At 35.9% G+C, this 20,180-nt stretch overlaps 6 protein-coding genes across 14 annotated transcripts; 3 read left to right on the plus strand and 3 right to left on the minus strand.

Annotated features, from left to right (window-relative positions):
- Nucleotides 1-370: 370 nt before the first annotated feature.
- LOC114872642 (probable phenylalanine--tRNA ligase, mitochondrial) lies at nt 371-1,959 on the minus strand. Its single transcript, XM_029180048.2, has 3 exons — nt 1,144-1,959; nt 776-1,068; nt 371-703 (listed from the first exon to the last, which is right to left on the minus strand). Exons 1-3 carry the CDS (start codon nt 1,853-1,855, stop codon nt 413-415), a joined length of 1,296 nt encoding a protein of 431 aa, XP_029035881.2. The 5' UTR covers nt 1,856-1,959; the 3' UTR covers nt 371-412.
- A 13-nt stretch (nt 1,960-1,972) lies between these two features.
- On the plus strand, nt 1,973-2,671 carry LOC114872644 (LYR motif-containing protein 4). The gene is made up of 2 exons (XM_029180051.1): nt 1,973-2,178; nt 2,311-2,671. The coding sequence occupies exons 1-2, from the start codon at nt 2,078-2,080 to the stop codon at nt 2,519-2,521; spliced, it is 312 nt and encodes a 103-aa protein (XP_029035884.1). The 5' UTR covers nt 1,973-2,077; the 3' UTR covers nt 2,522-2,671.
- Nucleotides 2,672-2,989: 318 nt separating this feature from the next.
- Nucleotides 2,990-5,027, plus strand: LOC114872643 (syntaxin-16). The gene is made up of 5 exons (XM_029180050.2): nt 2,990-3,191; nt 3,282-3,500; nt 3,644-3,851; nt 3,934-4,193; nt 4,285-5,027. Exons 1-5 carry the CDS (start codon nt 3,111-3,113, stop codon nt 4,492-4,494), a joined length of 978 nt encoding a protein of 325 aa, XP_029035883.1. The 5' UTR covers nt 2,990-3,110; the 3' UTR covers nt 4,495-5,027.
- A 115-nt stretch (nt 5,028-5,142) lies between these two features.
- LOC114872641 (oxidative stress-induced growth inhibitor 1-like) lies at nt 5,143-13,941 on the minus strand. 7 transcript variants are annotated; one of them, XM_029180043.2, is made up of 8 exons: nt 13,560-13,649; nt 13,296-13,385; nt 8,732-8,851; nt 7,903-8,375; nt 7,520-7,752; nt 7,161-7,417; nt 6,636-7,049; nt 5,143-6,510 (listed from the first exon to the last, which is right to left on the minus strand). In XM_029180043.2, exons 3-8 carry the CDS (start codon nt 8,790-8,792, stop codon nt 6,269-6,271), a joined length of 1,680 nt encoding a protein of 559 aa, XP_029035876.2. In that variant the 5' UTR covers nt 8,793-8,851; nt 13,296-13,385; nt 13,560-13,649; the 3' UTR covers nt 5,143-6,268. The 7 variants fall into 7 exon arrangements, with proteins under 7 accessions (XP_029035876.2, XP_029035873.2, XP_029035875.2 ...); XM_029180040.2 differs by lacking the exon at nt 13,296-13,385 and having other exon boundaries at nt 13,560-13,941; XM_029180042.2 differs by lacking the exons at nt 13,296-13,385; nt 13,560-13,649 and adding an exon at nt 11,726-11,814.
- Nucleotides 13,942-14,569: 628 nt separating this feature from the next.
- LOC114872682 (protein-L-isoaspartate(D-aspartate) O-methyltransferase-like) lies at nt 14,570-17,100 on the minus strand. 3 transcript variants are annotated; one of them, XM_029180143.2, is made up of 7 exons: nt 17,062-17,100; nt 16,840-16,987; nt 16,290-16,389; nt 16,078-16,217; nt 15,657-15,882; nt 15,224-15,309; nt 14,570-15,148 (listed from the first exon to the last, which is right to left on the minus strand). In XM_029180143.2, exons 3-7 carry the CDS (start codon nt 16,342-16,344, stop codon nt 14,942-14,944), a joined length of 714 nt encoding a protein of 237 aa, XP_029035976.1. In that variant the 5' UTR covers nt 16,345-16,389; nt 16,840-16,987; nt 17,062-17,100; the 3' UTR covers nt 14,570-14,941. The 3 variants fall into 3 exon arrangements, with proteins under 3 accessions (XP_029035976.1, XP_029035979.1, XP_029035978.1); XM_029180146.2 differs by lacking the exons at nt 16,840-16,987; nt 17,062-17,100 and adding an exon at nt 16,646-16,804; XM_029180145.2 differs by lacking the exons at nt 16,840-16,987; nt 17,062-17,100 and adding an exon at nt 16,642-16,804.
- Nucleotides 17,101-17,739: 639 nt separating this feature from the next.
- Nucleotides 17,740-20,081, plus strand: LOC114872676 (facilitated trehalose transporter Tret1-like). The gene is made up of 4 exons (XM_029180130.2): nt 17,740-17,907; nt 17,991-18,558; nt 18,647-18,848; nt 19,287-20,081. Exons 1-4 carry the CDS (start codon nt 17,844-17,846, stop codon nt 19,911-19,913), a joined length of 1,461 nt encoding a protein of 486 aa, XP_029035963.1. The 5' UTR covers nt 17,740-17,843; the 3' UTR covers nt 19,914-20,081.
- Nucleotides 20,082-20,180: the final 99 nt, after the last annotated feature.

Raw genomic sequence — 20,180 nt, forward strand, 5'->3', positions numbered from 1 at the left:
TAATAAAATATTTTTACTTTATACTATGAATCAAATTATTTTCAAATGTAATATGTAATTTAATATAATTTTATTATGCAATTTTTAATGCAAAATGCTATAAAATAAAGGAAATCGATTTTTATATTTATGCGGAAATTATAAGCATGTAAAACTAGTTACAATTATATCGATGAAATGTATAATATACCATTAGATGATATAGTTATTTCTAGATGAATATTATTTGACTTAATGATATATTTATAAATAATTTATGTGAAAATAAACTAATATATTCCTTTGATCTCTGACTAATTTTCTATAACATTTTTCCTTCAAATTAAATGTACATACACGTCGATATGTTATAACAAAAAAAAGAATCATAATTTACAACTGGTTTGTTTATTAAATTTATTTATTTCTTTTTTTATCTGACTTCAACATTCAATTTTTCACTAGCAAGCCTTTCTATATTATTGTGAATAGTGTTTACCTCTCTTTTTGATAATGTACGTTCCATGTGTCTGTACACTATTGTATAACAGTGTGACAATCTTTTAGTTTTAGGATGAGTAAATTCATCTTTCAGTAGAACCTGTTCTATTCTATCACCACCAATATCCCTTACTATGTCATAAAAGTCGTGTGTTGAATAAGGTCGATTTTCGGGCAACCAAAAACTTATATCGTTTTTACATTGAGGGTAAATGCTAGTTGGCTGTAAAGGACAAATTTTATTACTGAAACTGCTGTTTTTATGCAATAATTGGCAAATTATTAATTTCTGTACCTTGTATGTTATTATTGCATTAGGATCTTCAACTTTAAATTGGTTCAAAAAACCACTGTCTGTGCTCCAAAATAATCTTATGTCTGGGATATCATATAAACGCATAGCTATTCTTTCTAAACCTAATCCAAATGCCCATCCAATACGTTCTGTTACTCCTGCATTTTGTAAAATTTCCTGACGCATAATACCACATCCCAATATTTCAAGCCATTGATCTCTATAATAAACTTCTAATTCCCATGATGGGTGAGTAAAAGGAAAATATTGCTCAACCCATTTGCATTGTACATCTGAAGTAGAAATTTTTCATTTTACATCATTTTAAAGTTCTAGTTAATAAAATACGTTTTTCTCTGTAAAAGTACCTGGTCCAAAAAGTGCCTGTGCTAAACCTGTTAAAGTATTTTTCAATTCATGCTCCATTATTTTTATTGATTCTAAAGTATGACAACCTTGTTTATCATTGGTTTCTATTCCATTGTGTTCAAATAATTTCAGTCCATCAGAACCATTTACATTTTCAAATACCTCATCTTTTGTGCATAATCTAACAGCATCTGCTTGATGAAAAACTGGATAATGTGTAGAGTCTATTTCATCTTTACGATAAACATCTCCAATTACAATAAAATTATTCAATCCCATTGAAATTAATTCAGTCTGATGAGCGGTTGTATGCGCCCTTAACAAAGTATCTTGATTTATATAATAACAATCTGTTTTTCTCCTACTTGGATGATCTCTTGGTACAAGAAGCGAATCAAAATTTTGAGCTACTGTAACTATAGGAGATATGTTATCATATACACTGAACACTGGATTTCCAATACGGTTATGAAATTGCGTGTGAAAATAGTTAACTATACGTTGACGAATATGAGACAAAGGATGGTATGGAGTAATGTGTAAATTTTTTCCTACTTTTGATATAATGTTTGGAGTGACATTCGTCCATTTATCCATAGGATATTTATTATTAAGTATACTTATATCGCTATTCGTTTCAACTTGAGCAGCTACGGAAAAGGTTCTGCTCAAAGAAATTCTTGCACGACATCGTCCAAGAATTGTATACATTTTGAGGCAATAAGAAATTAACCTGTAGTTATTATTTGCAAAATTTTTAACTATTTCTGTAACACGATGCAATAAGATATCTAAATATTGGATATATTGTGCGTAACTAACCTAACCTGCGCAGAACGAACGAAAACTCGTATGATAAGTATGGTCCCTACTAGAACGAATAATAAAATTGTTGTCGGTAATATGATATTAGTCTATTCACGTGTTTGACCTATGATGTTTCAAAACATAATGGCTAGTAGTCGAAATAACGTTCTCAGCCTTTATCGAAGTTTAATTCGAGAAAGTAAAAAATGGAATTCTTATAATTATCGGTAAGTGTAAAATCATTAAACAGTGTTACACAAGTTACGATCTAATGTATTATGTATCTGTTAGGAATTTCAAACTGTATTTGATTACCAATAATTATAATTATAAGTAAAATAAATCTTAATATTTTGTAGGATGTATGCTTTGCGCAAAATTCGACACGAATTCCATGAAAATAAAACTCTACAGGATAAGAAAAAGATTAATGAATGTTGTGAAAAAGCAAAGGAAGCACTTGAAATGATCAAAAGACAAGCACTTATTGGAAATCTTTATAGTACCAGACCACTAATTATTGAAACTATGAAGAATAAAAGTGAATTGAGCTGTAAAGATCCAAAATAAGGTTAAAGAAATGTTGTATGAAGAAGACTTCAATGATGAATGTTAAACAAGAAACTGTTATTTATTATTACTCAAATAGAAATAAGTATAAGTAGTACAAATTAAACAAATGTACATATGGTATTAAAAATATTCAACAATTAAAAAAAATTGGACATGTTCATTCTAACCCTATAAGTCTAATAGAAATAGAGAAATTTTTTAACACTAGTGCCCTGACAAAAAACATTACATTGAAACAATGACAAAATTATAATTTGGAATACAAACCACATATAATAGCTATTATATAGTAGTTACTTGAATATAATAAATATTGCAGAGCATCAAATCAACCCAATAGACTTGCTTATGGGTCCGTCACGGACCTAATAATTTAAGGAAAAAAAAAAAAAAAAACCAATAGACTTATTTACACATGCGACAAAAGGTATTCAAGACTTAAATTTGGTAAACCTGATAGATCAGCTGTTTCGATTACTTCTCAGTGACAGATGGTGTATGGAATGAGTGCGATTGTATATATTTAACTGTGATAAGTTGTGCTCTGTGTAGAACACATAATAAGGAGATTAAAAAATTCTTCAAAATGGCTATGCGAAACTTGACAGAACCTTTTATTTTAATGCGAAACAATGCTTTGCAAAGCAAGCATATATATGCCGAACAAGTATGACGTGCATAACCTATAATCAATGAAAAATAAATTAATCTTTTTACAGATAGCTTAATGTTAAATGGGTGTAATTTATTATTTCAGAACCTGTCCGATCGAATGGCACTAGTAGGTCCAGATTCTGGCACTTCTGATAATGTTGAACTAAAAAATATCAATTTAGAAAGTAATGCACCACCTGTTTGGACGGATGCTTTGGAAGAGACACAGTATATTTTAAGTAGATTACGTGTTAAAATAGATACCTTGGTAGAATTACAATCCAAACAATTAACTAGACCGACCCTAGATGATACCTCACAGGTTTGTTGGTAATTTAGTACCATACTTGTTATGTTGACATTCAATGAATTGTTTGTATATTTAATGCCAAACTGGGCAATTCTTCTGATTTATTTTGATTACTTAATTGTTAGAGAGCAAATCGTTAAAAAACATGTCTGCAGGAGGAAAGACAAACGGAACAATTGACACGAGAAATAGGACGTGCATTTTCTAATGGTTATCATCAAGTCCAAACTATAAAAAGTGAAGCAAAGCATGCTGCTAATCCCACAGAACGTCGGTTAGCCATAAGTGCAGTAACAGCTCTTTCAATAGCTTTACAAGAGTTGGGTGTTAGATACAGATCAGCTCAGAATTATTACTTAACACGTACGATTTATACAGTTCTTTATAAACAAAAAATGTATAAAGAGAAAAAAATCCGTAAAAATATTTTTTCTTACAATTATAGAGGTGAAATCAAGAGAAGAGAGGAGTAACCAATTTTTTACCGAAGATCAGTCGATATTTTTAAACAACACTGCAGGAGACACATGGTTAATGGAATCTAACGAAACAAGTGCAGATTTGTGGCATGAAAACGAACAGAAGCAAAGTTCTGTACTTTTACAGTTAGAAGAACCAGAAGATAGAATGAAATTAGCTTTGGAAAGAGAAGAAAAAATTGGCAACATAGTTCAAAGTATAGCAGACCTCAGATATATATTCAAAGTAAGAGGCCTCGTCGATTTATACGTATAACAGATAGAATAGTTTATATTAAAAATGCTATTTGAAACTACAAGAAATATTCTTTGAACAGGATTTAGCGAGTATGGTGCAGGATCAAGGCACTATTTTGGATAGAATTGATTATAATATCGAACAGACCCAAATCCAAGTACAAGAAGGTTATAAACAATTAAAAAAGGCAGATTCTTACCAAAGAGCTAATAAGAAATTATATTGTATAGTCGTGCTTGCGGGAGCTATTATTGTAATTAGTTTCTTTTTCGTCGTATTTAAAACATGAAGCACAACTTGCATACGAATTTCGTGGATACACCTTAATGTACAATTAATTGTGATTTATTAACTTTTCTTGAAAGGAAAAAAAGAAGTATTTATTGTATATATGTTTTAATGCAAGAAATAATATTTTTTAGCATAATTTGTAAAAGTTATAAGACGCAAGTTGAACGAAAGAAAAGTGAATGAAATATTTAATTGGAACGGATAAGTTCGATCAATACGTATAGTGGATAAAGAGTGTTACTTTTCATATAAAGTTTTAAAACATTGACTTGATAATTTTAAATTGTAAACAATTCAAAGTTTCTTCTTGTTTCTATACTGAAATCATTCCAGTACTAATCGCGGTGCTGTTTTGTTTGAGTGTTGTTATGTACGTGACCACAACCAGTTACATATGTGTTTAGGTGTATTTTACATGTAAATTAATTAACTATAACATATATTTACTTAAAAAGTTTTCTTTTTCAATGAATTTGGATTTGAAGGTGAAAGAAAATGGAATGTGTTCAAATAAAACATATTACGCGACTATATCGCTATCGATTTATAAATTACCTTTCAGACGTTTCTTTGTTATTGAAACATTCGTAAATTAAACTGTAATAAATAAGAAGGTAGATGAAGTAAAATTTAATACTTTTACACATCTTTTTACCAATACTTTTTCTTTAATAACCGGACATGGTTTTATCAAATGCATGTTATAAACGTTATAATTTTACACAGCATTAACATAAATATTTCAGAGAAATGTGTTAAAAATTTCTTGACAAATATCAAGATAAATAATATTTTAGTTTACTGTGTTATAATTTCATATTCTATGCTTAAAAGTACAAGATAACTTTTCCTCGAACATTGCACCTTTTATCACAGATTGAGCGATATATCTATTCTATACCTATATAATTCAATCACAATTGCCTAACGTGTATATATGTAGATTGATCTTAAAAAAACGGTACCGGGATTACTTTAAATAACTTCCTCGTCTGTCTACTTGTATGTATACATAAATACATACATTTTGTTAATATTTATCGAGTGTCATAAAAATCCTACATTACAAATTGTACAAATTGTTTGTTAATAAAAGGGCTGTAGAAAAGAAAAATTCAAGACCAGTGAATATTTAAAAGCGTTAAACACACGTTTATCGAACTCGTAAAATTTACAAAAAAGAAAAACTTCTTCGTAAAGAAGAATTGAATGTTCGAGATAAAATATAAAATGCAACAGGGTACTGTAACAATGTTTATTCTAATAAATGGAATGCAATAAATGCTGGTATCAAAACCCTACGAATTTTATTGTATCATACCGCCCGTGTGTTGTTTAATCTATTTTGTTGGATCAATAACACCGAAACAAGTATCGTTATACTTACGAGGTCATTTATACAGGTTTTTTACATGCTTGTAAAAAATGTTTGTACGTGTTTCCATAAACTCGATAAAATCGAGCAGTTGAAACTTCATTGAAATTTGGAGAAACAAGCGATATCTAATAGAAAAATTTATATATAAAAGCGCTTTCGTTGTTTCTGCGAATGAAAAGAGAAAAAAGAAAAAAACAAGTAACGAATCAGATTCGAAGAGTGTAAAAAACGAAATGTAACTCCCAGTATTTACTTATTTAAATAAGTACTTACAACAAACGCGAACTGTTATTGTTAACAACGCGATACGATTAACCATCGACGACTATTATTATACAACAGAAAGTAACAAAGAAGGGAGTCAGAAGGCAAAGTTGGAAAACTGATCTGATTATCAGATGGTAGACGTGTTTAAGATGTGAGTTAAAATCCCAAACGCTCCACCGAGTATGTAACGTACAAAGTTGTCACCAACCAAAGGACCTAGAGCATAAAGACCGGTTTTAGGTGCCTTGATCACTTCGTACGTAAAGTTGTCGACTTCGATCGGATTCGTTTTACTGTCTATAGGTTTGTCAGGAAACCTTCCAAGTCCGATACCGTTGTTTTCCAGGTAAGACAGGTCAGGCTTGTATCCTGCGAGTAAACGTTTCGCTTTAGAATCGACGAGAAAACCATGTTACTCGTTTCGCACGGTAACGTTCAGAAGTGGCGGCTCGTAGATAAAATTAGAGCAAATCGTACTACTCGAACATACTTACCGATTAGTATAGCCACAATCGAGACGCGAAACGCGTACGATCGTTGATCCGGAGCGGTAAGAGTAACCGTTCGATTGTCGGATTCGGATACATCGATAACATCGTTTCCGTGTGAGGCAAAATCGACCAACGTGTATCCCGGTAGCGCTTTGTACAGAGGATAATTGCTACCTCCGTCGGCCATCATTTCATATACTTTATGATATTCCGGATACATGGAACTAGGAAGTCCCTGTAATCTGCCATAGGCGGTGTGTATTTTCTTAGAATCCGATTTATTCCATTCGTTGGACGCGTCTCGGAACGCGTGCAATACAGGTATGCCGCGAAAACGCGCGGCCATGATCGCGTCCGCCGCGGTTAATCCAGAACCGATTATCAACACCGGATCCACTCTATCTTCTAGTTTTTCTCCTGAAATTTAACGATTCCTAAGTGGTCGATCAATACCGATTTAGATTCGAATTTGGACTCGTCTTCCTGAAGCTGAAACAATTAATTCAGAAAGAAAGAGTTGGTACGTACCGTGATGCTGTTCGACCAAACGATCCAGCCTCGATTCCAAGTGGTTGAGATCGTGCGTTACCCAGTCCGGTCGTGAATTTTCACCGGGTATTCCTAGGTGATTCGATAAATCAGTCGTACCAGTGGCAAGAACGGCTCTTTTGCATCGATAATGGAACGATTTTCCAGTCTTCTTGTCGAAACCCTTCACTATCCATCCGTAAGAGCAGTTTGCGTCTTCGTTGGAAGCTGGTCTCACCGAGGTAACGACGGTCCCGCTAAAAAACGAAGTCAATTGACAAAGTTAATGAAATAACATGGGAAAGCCGAAAAATTCCTTTAGAATTCCTTTAGAATTTAAGGAGGAGGAATATACCAACCAGCGAAAGTATCGCTCCAACCCTTTTCTACGCACATAATCTTTATAGTAGGTAGCCACGGTGCCAACGGAAATTCTGCTAGCAGTTTTACACGCGTTCGACCTCTCTTGAACGGTGGAGTTGGCTTGCCGAAACTGCTCTGACTCGATCAACATCTCCCATTGCCTTACGTCTAAATCGGGCAACGACATCCATCGGTTCAAGCTGATGGTCAACACGTTTGGATCCATCGACTGACACAATCAATTCGAGTTATGAATTTTAAAGATAAACGTGCCGATGAAAGTTACTGGTATGGAAGAATCCCGATTATCGCGGTAATAACGATAAATATACCGAGCGAGAGCGCTCGTCGATAGATCGTAATCGATATTTTTCGTTACCTGCCACGAACCACCAGGTTCGTCTTTGCCCAGTACCACGTGGTCAATCATTTTGTGCTCGGGATGTTGTTCGACCGATTTCCAAGTGAGAAGAGAGGGCACGTCGAGACCCGCGTCCACGCAGGGATGCTGAAGTTGATCCATCAGAAGGGCCAAAGGTCGACCACCGGCTCTACCCTCGAGACCGGAGGACAAGCATTCCAGTTTGCAACGGGTACTGCGGGCCAATCCTCTTCCCTGCTGACCCTTTGCCGATCTACCGGCGTTCTCTTGTCCCCAACGATCGCGAATTTCATCTCGTTCCTCCTCTAGATCATTGTTATCGTTATCGTTGTAACATTCCTCGTTGCCGGTTCGGGTGCTGAAGTGTAACCTCGCGGTCAACATCTCGTCCCCGGGGTGCGGCTCGCCCGTATAATACGGCCAGTTTCCAGCGAGCATGTAAGAAAGGCATATTCCACTCGGCCCGTTTCCTGTGCGAAACATTCCTTGCCAATGATGCTGAAATAGCAGCTCCTCATTCTCTCTTTCTCACAAGCGCTCTTCTTCTCGACCAACAGACAGACAGACAGACAGACACACACACGCACAACTATTTCATCGTTTTACAAGCTATAGGAACGCGAAAAAAAGTATAAGGTCCTCCGATGCAATTTTAGATGAGGATGTTTATCTCAGCTCCGATTCTAGTCTAGCCGGTTAATCGTTTTATAAACATTCTTTTTTTTTTTTCTCTTTTGTCGAAAGTGAGTTTAAAGTGCATGCTAGCTGAATACGTGCACGTGCGAAATACATATGGACGTTTTACTAGCATTAAAGTCGACCATACCTATAATGACCACATCCTTATAGACGACGTTATTATCGTCGTCGTCGTAACAATTTTGCATCGTTCCTCCGATACACGTTATTCTCGGATGTTCGTTCGACCGCTCAACGATTCCAAAGACTGCAACAAACGATTAAAAATATTCGATCAAACCGATTTATGGAAAAAAGGGAATCGTTATAGTATCGAAAAGATGCGAAAAATCTGTTTCTTTCGTCGAAGGTAATCGGAAGCGCGCGTTTTTTCCACGAGAAATAATAACGAATAGTTTCCCTACTCTTTGAATTACGTAAAGCGACAATAATGCCTCGTTGTGTGCACGAATGTTTTTATCAGATATTACAATACGTTCCTTCTTTTATTCTCTCTTTCCCTTTCGCTCACCCTATTTCTCTTTCTCTCTCTCTGTCTTGCGTGGATTCATGCAACACGCAAACACACATACGCACGTGCGTATTTAAGTTTGCGGAGAGAGCGTATCGTGATTCATCGGAATTGTAATTAAACAATGAATTGTATCGCAATCGATAAAATTCTAACGTTTCACTCAATCAGCGAAATCGTTCGTGTTTAGAGGTCAAAACGAAGACGAGCATGACGAAGCAAGAATACGATGAGATGCACAAGCGCTTAATTTCGTACGAGTCATTACGCGAAAGGCTTGTTTCGTAAAATCATGCAATTCATTTTACACTTACGTGATGTACAACAAATTGGTACTTGAAGAGTATCGTAGGAACGTAGATCAATTATGATCGTCTCGAGGTTTGAACTTTCCAAAGTAAGAATGAATGTTATCGCTCGTTATCTTTTAAGACGATGAGATCATTTTTGAACGAATGTATAATGATAATGGAGAGAGTTTATAAAACTGTTGAGTCTGATACAGATAGATAGATCATAAATTGTTGCAACACAGTGCACAATTACAAGGATCTTTTATCGTATCGATCGATTTCTCGATAAACGAATAGTGATAGTAGATTACCTATCGTTGATTGATTATCTATACGACGATCGCGAAAAGGTCGGAAATAACGTTCGGGGCAAAAGGGTGACTTTAGTCACCCGTTCCACTAGATAGTGAATTTCGCATTCATTTTTAACTTTGGTAGAATTGTTATTTCTATAGTTCCCGATTTCTTCTATTTAATTTCTATTTTATTTTATATTATGAAATTATTATTTTTTAAGCGCGTCTGCGTTAGGATTGCTCCGTACCGGGACAGCGCATTCGCGAGCAAGTCCGCCGTAGCAAAAAGGTTAATCGATTCAATTGCTCGAAGATCTCGTTAAAAGCTCGTGGGAACGGCGTGCGAATGATTGCTTAAATAAATCGATTCGACCGATGATGCGACGCATTTTACACTCTAAGTACCTCGATTCGATGCGCCGCGCCATGTGGCGTCGATCAAGCGCGCGTCACGTACCATACTTCAATCACGAATGCGTATTTAAAATCGAAGCGTTTCCGTACTACTATGATGCAAAGCAGAAAGTGATAGAAACCCGATACGATAATAGGAAGTTGGTTTCTCGCGGACGGAAATAGACAAGGTACCGCGATTGAAATACAAGGAAAGAAGTGCGAAATTTGCTGCATATGTGCAACGGATATCGTATACCGGATAGGATAGCGGCGGATCGTGATTGCAAGGTTGAACTCGGAACTCTTGCTCGAAGAATCATAACAAGGACCGTTTTTAACACTAGATTGTCGGACAAATAGATCCGTCAAAATAGGTATAGCACATATGGATGTTTGGAACTAAGGAGTGGGGAGGGAAACATTTCATAATTTAATTAAAAACCAACATATGTTTTTAAAAAAATCGTAAATGAGTTAAAACTCGATCCAGCAATCTAGTGTTAAACATTATTCTTCGGTCTCTTTTAATGGTTACTCGCATTATAACTTTCGATCAACGCGTCCATTATTCGCAAAGCGATCAATGGATCAGCACGCAATCAATGCGACCGTAAACAAATGGGACATCGCGATAATAAAGTAATTGTCTTTGTAATCGATACGAAAGATTTTAAAAACAATTAAAGCGAATGCGCATTTATGTAAAAAAAAATAACTGTTCAACGAGCTTTGTCACGGAGATACTTTTTCGATCCAATTGATCGCTTTCCGTGTAACTGTTTAATAATTTCAAGTGAAACGATTGAAATCGATCGAACGTAATTCGAGGAAAACTGTACGCTACCCTACGAATAACCTACTTTTATACATTTCGATGGAACAATCACGCCTTTTTATTGCTCTACCTTAGAATTTATTCGGTTGAAAGTTGGTCGAAATATCCGACCGAATAGTCGATTGTTTCGATTTCGATCGAACGTTCGAAAAGATCGAGCAGCTTGCGGGCAACTTCACAACAGATAACAATTACGAGGTGCCTACTGTACGAATTCTATTGGACTAGACGCGGTAATACTGATTATGTATTCACCGGTGTTTTTGAAACAGATCACCGTTTGAATTTATCATTAAATTGCGAGAAAAAATCGCGTAATCAATAAGCAGGAAACTGTAGCGCTATGATAATTGCGACAACTGATGTAATTACCTTACATTTCCGCATGATCTGTCGCTGTACTATCGATATCGCGAAATCGCTTCGTTCGTACACGCATCCTGAACTCGAGGGACAATTTAATCCGTCCTTAGAAAGCTCGAGAAAAGGAGCGTGTATCTAGGGAATCGGGTTTCGCTAAGTTTAAAAAATGAGAGTATTTACCTCGAGGTTAAAAAGAACCAAAGCTGGTATTAGATGATCGTAGAGAGAATTGCCAAGTCCCGGCAACGGACGCGTTTCCACGCGGTGTTGGGAGCGCGTTACACAGTCAGCTGCTGGCACGAGGACGGCCGATATCGTACTGAACCGCATGCACGCGTTCGCGCTCGCGCTCTCGTACTCGTAAGCGGTCGAGTTTGCCATCGTAGAAATATTACTTACTTACTTACTTACTTACTTACTTACTTACTTATTTCTCTTTTTCACGGAAACGTATTTCTGCTGGAAGGTCGCGACGCCACACAACTCTCTAAGTACTTCTATTCCTTTTTCTCCTACTTCTCCTTCCCCCTACCCACCATCCCACCCGCTTTCTATCAGATTACAATCATTATTAATAACAGTAAAATTACACATACGTACTTAATTGATTTGAGGTGACGGTTCGGTATTTTCTTATGAACTACATAAGCGCATCCAATCGATACGTTCTCTGAATCGATTGAATCGATTTGCGATAGTACGTGATACGATATCGATCTAACTACATGTATGCATCTATCGATGGATTATATAGGGATACATGTTTCGTTTACTTTTGAAATTCGCCGATTACTTATAGGTACATAATACATTCGTATCGCGTTGTTGTTATAAATTATGATGAATCGCGCGACCTAAAAAATGAATGACTGGCTTTTACATTTACTAGCTGAAACGAAACTGGTCGAAGGTCGCACAACAAATCACGTTCCTCTTTGATTTTTCTTCTCTTTTCTTTATTTTTTTGTTTTTGTTTCTTTATGTAATCCGCCATCTGCTAAAAAACCGGTTATACCTTTCACCATTCGGTTCCTCGACAAGTACTCAGTTGTACGTGAGAAGAATTTTTAGCGACTGCGTTTTATTTCTAACTTAACGACTATCACAATCAGTAATGATAATTTTCTTTTTAATTTTTACCCGTCAAGAGCGTCAGCAAACTCTCGCCAAGAAAATGATTAAACGAATGTCCACTAATTATAAATGCGAGACGTTATTACTTTATCGTTTAATAAATTTATCAAACTGAGAAACGACATTAAAGATCTTCTTTAATTTATTATTGAAATAAATATTTATTTATTATTGAAATATACTGTTGCTCTTTTATCGATTTTTTATGTAGTGGGTTACAAGCATACATATTTTATGCTTGTAGCGAAGTGGGTAATTTTCCATCGACTGACCATCGTTTAACCCTTGTCGATAAAAGGGGTTAGCCTAACCACGAAAAAAGAACATGTCAAGGAACGATATTATTTCGTGTATATTAATCGAAAAGATTGTAATGTCGATTGTCGAGCAAAGTAATAAACTGTTATCACGCGCGTCTCATTAGAACAACATTTTCGGGTCATAATAACGAAAACAAGACAGTCGGTATATTTTATCATATTTATCATGCATCATATCTAAAGCGTAAATTTAACCCACGCAACTGTGCCGTGTATTTTATTTAATTTTTACGCGCAAAAATAAAAGACGAGGGGCAGCAGTTTGAAAATTTTGCGGGTTGTTTTCAAAGTTCCTAGCAATACGTAAGAGCGCGAATTTCAATTGGAGCATTACATTTGTGTACCTGTACACGTGTTTGGTAAACTTTGTCGTGAGTTTTAATAAAAATGGCATGAATTAAGATTAATAATGTCAGACATTAGTAATTCGGGTCAGACGTAATTTGGGAAGCATGATAGTGAACGATAAATATAGCATGCGTGAGTTTGCGTATGAGCTACTACGTAGCTGTCTACTCAACCGAATTATACAGAAGTACATACATATTAGTGTGCGATGGATTATGGTTGTCGTTGCTTTTCTTCATCACTTCATTACGAAATTGCGCTTCTTTTGTGAATTTACATAGATATCTATTAAACACATAACGAAAACGCATTCTTTTAAGCGAATTTGGTTGATGAAGAATGGAAAAGTAAACAATGAAATCATAAGTAACATCGAAAATTTCACCTGCATATTTTAAGCACTTATAAGAGAGAAAAAAAAATCAGAAATCGACGGAATAATAACTTAAACTTAATTACCTGTTTCTTCTTCATATACGATCACAGCATCTCTAATCTGGATTACAAACTTTCGTCCGATACATTGCGTAGAAATTCTGTTGAACGACGTTTCGAACACATCCCCGGTCATCGGCTATTTTTTGTCCATCGCGAACACTCTCGACTATCATTTTCAAGCTATTTTCGTTCAACTATCGCGAAAATGTTTAGTTGGTATTTCGTAAGTCAATGTCGTTCCTTACCTCCGAATTTAATAATTTCTCTCGCCCGAAATACCAAGATTTTTATCGTTCAAATTGCAAAATTACGTTTCAGGTCGCAACGTTGACACGCCTCACGAAAGAATTGATTTTCTCCTTTCGTAGGTTAGGCTCTATTCAACATATACATACGTATACCGCATGATACCGTAGTTCACCAGAGTCCATAACTGCGATTCCCACTGCGCAGGTTGGAAGATGGTGGGGGAACGCAGCGAGCTCTCTGCTAATCGCTTTCCACATCGTTTGGGAGTATCGCCAATCAGGGTGAAGATGCGTACTGGAGATGCGCAAAGAACGAAAATAGGTCTTTTCGCGAGTTATGGCAAGTTATGGACTCTGGTGAACTGCGGTATACATATATATATATTATATGTATCTATACACACACCGCGTACTTATTTTAGCGACAATTTCAAAGTGGCCAATTTTATATTACAAATACGGAGATCAACCATAATTGATTAGTAATTATTCGTTAATTTTATTCGATTTATTTACGTTTTTTGATAACATATCAAGTAAAATGTTACTTTATTCTTGACTTTGTAAGAAAATCACATGTATTGCATGCCAAATAAATAAACATGTTTAATTATAATATTATACTTGTTTTATACAGATAATTATTTAATCTCACGCAATAAATTAATTTAATCATTTATAATTTCTGTTGCTCCTGATAGATAGCACGAACATTCGATTTTAAAATTTAATTTAATAAGTGGTTATTCACATAATTATTTTTTGAAAGGAAACTCCAAAAAATATAATTGAATGAACATATTTATTCTTTATCCATATTACTTATTTTTTACCCCAAACATTCAAAAAGTATTTCATAAAATTCCTTTAAAATCAGTCACTGACAATCATTAATAATAATTATTAAATGTAACATTATATCGATTGCTGTCTGTTTTATAAAGAAAACAATTTTTCTTTGAACTTATAAGAACTTTTAATTCAGATAAAATGATAAAAACAAAAATCAAAAAGGTACTCCATACATGGAGAATATATTTTATTAATACACGTATGAATAGAAAATTTCTATTTTATGGATATTATCTGACGCCTGATTAAGAATGTATTAAGTTAAATTTTCAATGATGAACTTCTTTTAATACTGAAAGCTATCTAAATCTTTTCTAAATCTTTTGTATCGTTAAGTAGTTGAGTAGCAGGATCGGTAAGAGGAACGTAGGAAACTTGCATTAGCTTTTTCTTTGAGATCGTGCCATCGATATTTTTATCTACCTGAAGCAGATCTTGAAGTCTCCGAAAACCTTCTATAGTAACAACTGGACATATTAGTCGTCCACCAGGAGCCAATTGGTCTATCAACTAAAATACACGACGATACAATTTGTTTTTCAGTGATTAAACCATGTAAAAATTCATTTATAAAATCTATTTCACCTGCTCTGGTAAAACATCTGCTGCCGCTCCAACGTGTATCGCGTTGTAAGGGCCGTCAGCAGCACGTCCCAATCTGCCATCTCCCACTAGGTGCATTTATAATGACCTGTTGTTAGACTTCGGTCTATCTTTTATGTAATGCACAGCAATGTCACGCAGTTGGTGGATACAGTCCTGTTTCATTCTTCGTAGCAAGGTACATACCTACTCCACGTGGGTGGATCACGAGTGTCTTTTTTTTTATTTGAACATATCTATGTTATATTCAGACTTTTGAATACGTAGCTTTTTTTTTAATATTGTATGTACATACGTAAAAAAAAAATAAAAAAATGATTTACAATTTTCGATTTGCAATAATGTCTCTTTCTTTTCTCCGACACCAACTAACCGTGAATAAAAAGTGCAACATGTTTATAGTTTATATTCTTACCTATGAATTTAACACGTCCTTCCTTGAGGAAATGCGTACAATCTTCGCGTACATTTTTCGTTGCCATTTCTATCAGTTCAGGAATGTGATCGATACCGATCACATGACCGCGTGAACCCACCATATATCCCATGCAAGCTGACAAATAACCAGATCCAGAACCAACATCCAATGCTTTAGCTCCATCAAACAGTTGGTCGGACAAAATAGACAAAGCATACGCATGCTGCAAATCATACATTATCTTTATTACCTACTAATACTGTTTTCAATCAACTAAGCTAACAATTTTTCCACACAATTTTGCCTGCTTTGTGAATACTAAATGAATACTGAATGAACATACAAATGTAATGGATCAATATGGATAGTTTTAATTATTCATTGATCTAATTAAAATAAATAGCAATTAAATACCAACCATGTGGGGAGCACTAATTGTAACATTGTAACCAATGTTTCTTGGTCGGTCAAGATAAGGATCTGGTTCGTGGCAATACTTTGCTCTGTCGACAGCAAGCATTGCAGCTTCTGCTCTATCTGTTGTCAAGATACCTGCATCTGTAATATAATTTTTGATAAGCTACAAAATAAAGGACATAATTTAAAACAGTATTGTACACTAAGTTTCACCTTTTAGTTTAGATACCATCTCTTGATTTGTAGTACCACTGCAGTGCCATGCCATGTTTCACGCAAAGTATAATGTTGAACAAAGAATCTGATTAACTACCTGTCAAATGAAAATATGTACACCAAGTTAAATACATGTAACAGTTATAATTAAAAAATTCGATTAATTCTGTGAATTCATAAATGCATAATATATATCAGATGGCTCGAGTAAATGCATAGCCTGAACGTTACACAAGCAGGACGTTACGTGATACTTTCTAAATAAACCGAATCCATCGAATCACATGTTTTAGCACTTGAACTTATTTTAAAAAAGATTTCATTATTGTATAAACAAAGTTAATATTACCAACGTTTGTTAGCCTAATAATATGGCCATGACACATAAAGAATTAGTTTGTAACAACGATTATAACGAAATCTATTTTTGATATATTTATATTAATTCGTCTCCATTATCCGATGGCATTTATACAAACGATGCCACTGTTTTTATTACGAATACTTATTAAATTCGAAGAATATTTTTACTAGGTTAAATATGTACCTGTTTACAGTAGTGTGGCTCCGAGAAATTGCAAGAAATACGTTTGCACATATACACATACATATGTTATACGTATACACGTTGCCGCTACATCCCCCATCTATAATATATACACATAAGTGTATATACCTTCATACAGTAGGTTTCTCTGGGAAAAGAAAATTGATCAAACATCATGCTAATAATAATGATATCGTTAACGTTCGGAACATTTATTGTTACATATGTATTTAACAAAATACAAATGCAATTTTTCCATTTATTTTTTCTCAGTTTTCTGACTTTGTTAATTTAAAATTAAGTTGGAAAAGTTTGGCTGAAAGCTATAATCAGAATCCAATGAGTCGTTTTAGGTATCTATTCGAATTTTACTTATTATTCAGGAATTGCAACATGCACTAATGGTATCGTGGTATCATCACCTGACTAATAGGAATAAGCGTATCTACGTTAAAAATTAGAACACGTAGGAACGTATAAATTAACTTGAAGGCATAAGTCATAAGAGTCATAAATTAGCGTTACACCAAGAGTCGGTAAAATAGACTATGTGATAAATCCATCAAGTACGTTCGATTACGTTGAGGTAACAGTAGTGAAATGATTTTAATTGGGAGTATTAGGATTGCAATACGAGTAAAAAAATCGATATTTAAGAGAACAATGAAATCTCAGGTAGAAACCGAAATTGATTTCTATTTAGATTCGCAAAGAGCAACGATACAAGAAAGGTAAGAAACATGGGGAGGAAAGAAAGTTTGATGGGGCTGATAAAGTGATTTTCGATTTTGCGGGTGTTTGTTGAGTACTTAAAACTAGAGACACTAAACGTGACAGAAGATAAGAATGGCAGATTCGATTCGCTCGAGTTTGGTAATGATTGGTATAAATTGAAGGAAGAATCGAATCTTTGGTCATAGAACAATCGGGGAGAACGAAAAAGGAAAATAGTTAAATCGCTGACGAAAGTCGGAAAAAGAAAGGGTGAAAGTGCGAAATAAAAAATGACAGAGGGAAAGAAAGGTGTCGTACCAGGAAGGTTTCGACAGCTATTTGTAGCGTTGGTCGGTAAGTTCTTTGGTAAAATCAGCTACGACTCGAATCGTTACAGCTAGTTTGTCTTTTTTTTTATTTCCTTTTCTTTCTTTTAGCGAACATTTCGACTTTTTCGTTTGGAACGATGGTCGGTTGGATGTCACCGTCGATACCGCAATTACAAAGCGACAATCCTCCCGTGGGTAACGAACCGATGACAGACGAAGCCGCGTCCTGGTTGACAGGGATCATGTGTCTATCGGCAGCTTTCGTCAGCTTGATAGTCGGTGTGATAGCGAACAGATACGGACGTAAAGTAGCCGGTTGTCTGATGGGTTTGCCCCTTTGTTCCACCTGGTTGTGTACCATCTTTGCAAGTACTCACATGCATTTGTTTATCGCGCGTTTCTTCTCGGGGATGAGTGGTGGGATGGCTTTGTTTTTGATACCGCTCTACGTGTCCGAAATCGGTAGCGATGAAATTCGCGGTATGCTAGGCAGCCTGTTGGTATTTCTTTTGAACGGTGGTCTTTTATTGGGTTACATACTCGGCGCGGTGCTCTCCTATCGCGTATTCACGATCAGCATGCTCGTATGGCCGTTACTTTATATCTTGTTCTTCGTGTTTGTACCGGAGTCACCCGTGTACTTGTTGCGACGTAATCGTCTGGACGATGCTGCAAGGTGAGCAATGAATTTATCTAATCGATCGTTACCATTATCTTTTAATAAAATTCGTACGATTTAGTTTCGAATTTCGTATTTCTGGCAGATCCCTAAGCTGGCTAAGAGGAGGGGATAAGTTGACAGCAGAGCGGGAGATGGTACGTCTGCAACTGGAAGCAAAAGAGCGAAACGTTACGGGAAGATCGATCAAACTGTCGGATTTGTTTCGAGATCGAGCGACGACGAAGGGACTGTTGATCGTACTGGGGCTGTTCGCTGGTCAACAATTAGCTGGAATAATCGCGATGGTAAAAAAGGAAAAGGATTACTACGATCAGTGGCGGCTCGCGTATAGGCACTGTGTAACTGCATAACATTTAATATAATGAGTCCTTTTTTCTGTAATTCTTTCTTTATACTTGTACAATATACAATAATTCTTAAGCTTAAGCTTAATGTCAGTAGCCATCCCCCAGTTTATGAAAAAGATACAAAAATCTTTGTATGGAACTGTGCGCTTCACAGTTCCAGCGGCATGGTGACTGCGTGCGCATGCGCACATAGAAAGCTGCGCGCGACGCTGCGCAGTAGAGAGAGCACTCTCGCTCCCGCAGCGCTGCTTTTTTAAAACAAAGGCTAAAAATTTTCTGGAGCAGCACCCCCACTAATTTTACCTACGAGCCGCCACTGGCTACAATCAATATGTACCGTATTTTGATTATTTAACCCTTTTCATTTTTTCGCAGATAAGCTATACGGAAACTATATTCAGAATCGCTGGAAGTTCATTGTCTCCGAACGGCTCAGCGATTATCGTCGGGGTCATTCAAGTATTCGGCTCCTGCTTATCTACCGCGTTCATGGAAAGAATCGGTAGAAGACCGTTGTTTCTAACATCTGCCGCGGGAATGGGTGTTTGTCACTTCGTAATCGGAATCTTCTGTTACCTGAAAACGCTCGAATATGACGTTGCCAGTTTCAGTTGGATTCCCGTCGTAGCTTTGTCCGTTTTTATGATTACCTATGCATTGGGATTAGGACCAGGACCGTATGTGATAGCTGCCGACATACTCAGTCAAGACATATCCAGTTTAGTCACTACCATTGGAATGTTCTTCGCGTGGAGCATGGCGTTCATTGTCGCTAAACTGTTTCCGACCTGCGTCAGCCTGTTGGACGTGCACGGTTGCTTCTTCCTACTGGCTACCTTTTGCGCGGCTACGTTCGTTTTCATCTTCACTATCCTTCCAGAAACGAAAGGTCAACCTCGCCAACTAATTTTGGATCGACTTAACGGAAGGGTGAATAAAAAACAATATGTTTTGTCGAGCAACATTATCGGAAAAAACATGTCGCCATCCGAATCGATTTGAGGATTCATCTCTCATCATCAGCAGCGAATGTGTATGTATGGTTTCGTAAATCGATAGAGGACTATTCGATGTTTAATAGTCCCCTTGTCACAGTTTCTAGTCATATTGGACTATTGGGTGACCAATAGAACGAAGCGTTTCTATTCAAATAAAGTGGGTTAGCAAATATATAAGAAAGAAAATGAAAAAGGAAACTGTTCGTTACCATTTTCAAAAAGTTGTCAAAAGTTCATTTCAATGATTATTTCTCCGATATTGTCTCGTCAT

The sequence above is a fragment of the Osmia bicornis genome, chromosome 3 (genome assembly GCF_907164935.1).
Source record: "Osmia bicornis bicornis chromosome 3, iOsmBic2.1, whole genome shotgun sequence".
NCBI lineage: Eukaryota > Metazoa > Arthropoda > Insecta > Hymenoptera > Megachilidae > Osmia > Osmia bicornis.

Coding starts and splice junctions, on each gene's coding strand:
- LOC114872642 (XM_029180048.2), bottom strand. CDS start 1,855: ATGTATACAATTCTTGGACGATGTCGTGCAAGAATTTCTTTGAGCAGA. Junction 1,069..1,143: donor ACAGGCACTTTTTGGACCAG/GTACTTTTACAG, acceptor TTTCTACTTCAG/ATGTACAATGCAAATGGGTT. Junction 704..775: donor ATGCAATAATAACATACAAG/GTACAGAAATTA, acceptor TGTCCTTTACAG/CCAACTAGCATTTACCCTCA.
- LOC114872644 (XM_029180051.1), top strand. CDS start 2,078: ATGATGTTTCAAAACATAATGGCTAGTAGTCGAAATAACGTTCTCAGC. Junction 2,179..2,310: donor TGGAATTCTTATAATTATCG/GTAAGTGTAAAA, acceptor AATATTTTGTAG/GATGTATGCTTTGCGCAAAA.
- LOC114872643 (XM_029180050.2), top strand. CDS start 3,111: ATGGCTATGCGAAACTTGACAGAACCTTTTATTTTAATGCGAAACAAT. Junction 3,192..3,281: donor AGCATATATATGCCGAACAA/GTATGACGTGCA, acceptor TTATTATTTCAG/AACCTGTCCGATCGAATGGC. Junction 3,852..3,933: donor TCAGAATTATTACTTAACAC/GTACGATTTATA, acceptor TTACAATTATAG/AGGTGAAATCAAGAGAAGAG.
- LOC114872641 (XM_029180040.2), bottom strand. CDS start 13,671: ATGACCGGGGATGTGTTCGAAACGTCGTTCAACAGAATTTCTACGCAA. Junction 8,852..13,559: donor CGTATATGAAGAAGAAACAG/GTAATTAAGTTT, acceptor CGTTTGTTGCAG/TCTTTGGAATCGTTGAGCGG. Junction 8,376..8,731: donor TAAGGATGTGGTCATTATAG/GTATGGTCGACT, acceptor TGTTTCGCACAG/GAAACGGGCCGAGTGGAATA.
- LOC114872682 (XM_029180143.2), bottom strand. CDS start 16,344: ATGGCATGGCACTGCAGTGGTACTACAAATCAAGAGATGGTATCTAAA. Junction 15,883..16,077: donor CAATTAGTGCTCCCCACATG/GTTGGTATTTAA, acceptor TATGATTTGCAG/CATGCGTATGCTTTGTCTAT. Junction 15,149..15,223: donor CAGATGTTTTACCAGAGCAG/GTGAAATAGATT, acceptor CGTGTATTTTAG/TTGATAGACCAATTGGCTCC.
- LOC114872676 (XM_029180130.2), top strand. CDS start 17,844: ATGACAGAGGGAAAGAAAGGTGTCGTACCAGGAAGGTTTCGACAGCTA. Junction 17,908..17,990: donor GCTATTTGTAGCGTTGGTCG/GTAAGTTCTTTG, acceptor TCTTTCTTTTAG/CGAACATTTCGACTTTTTCG. Junction 18,559..18,646: donor CGTCTGGACGATGCTGCAAG/GTGAGCAATGAA, acceptor TATTTCTGGCAG/ATCCCTAAGCTGGCTAAGAG.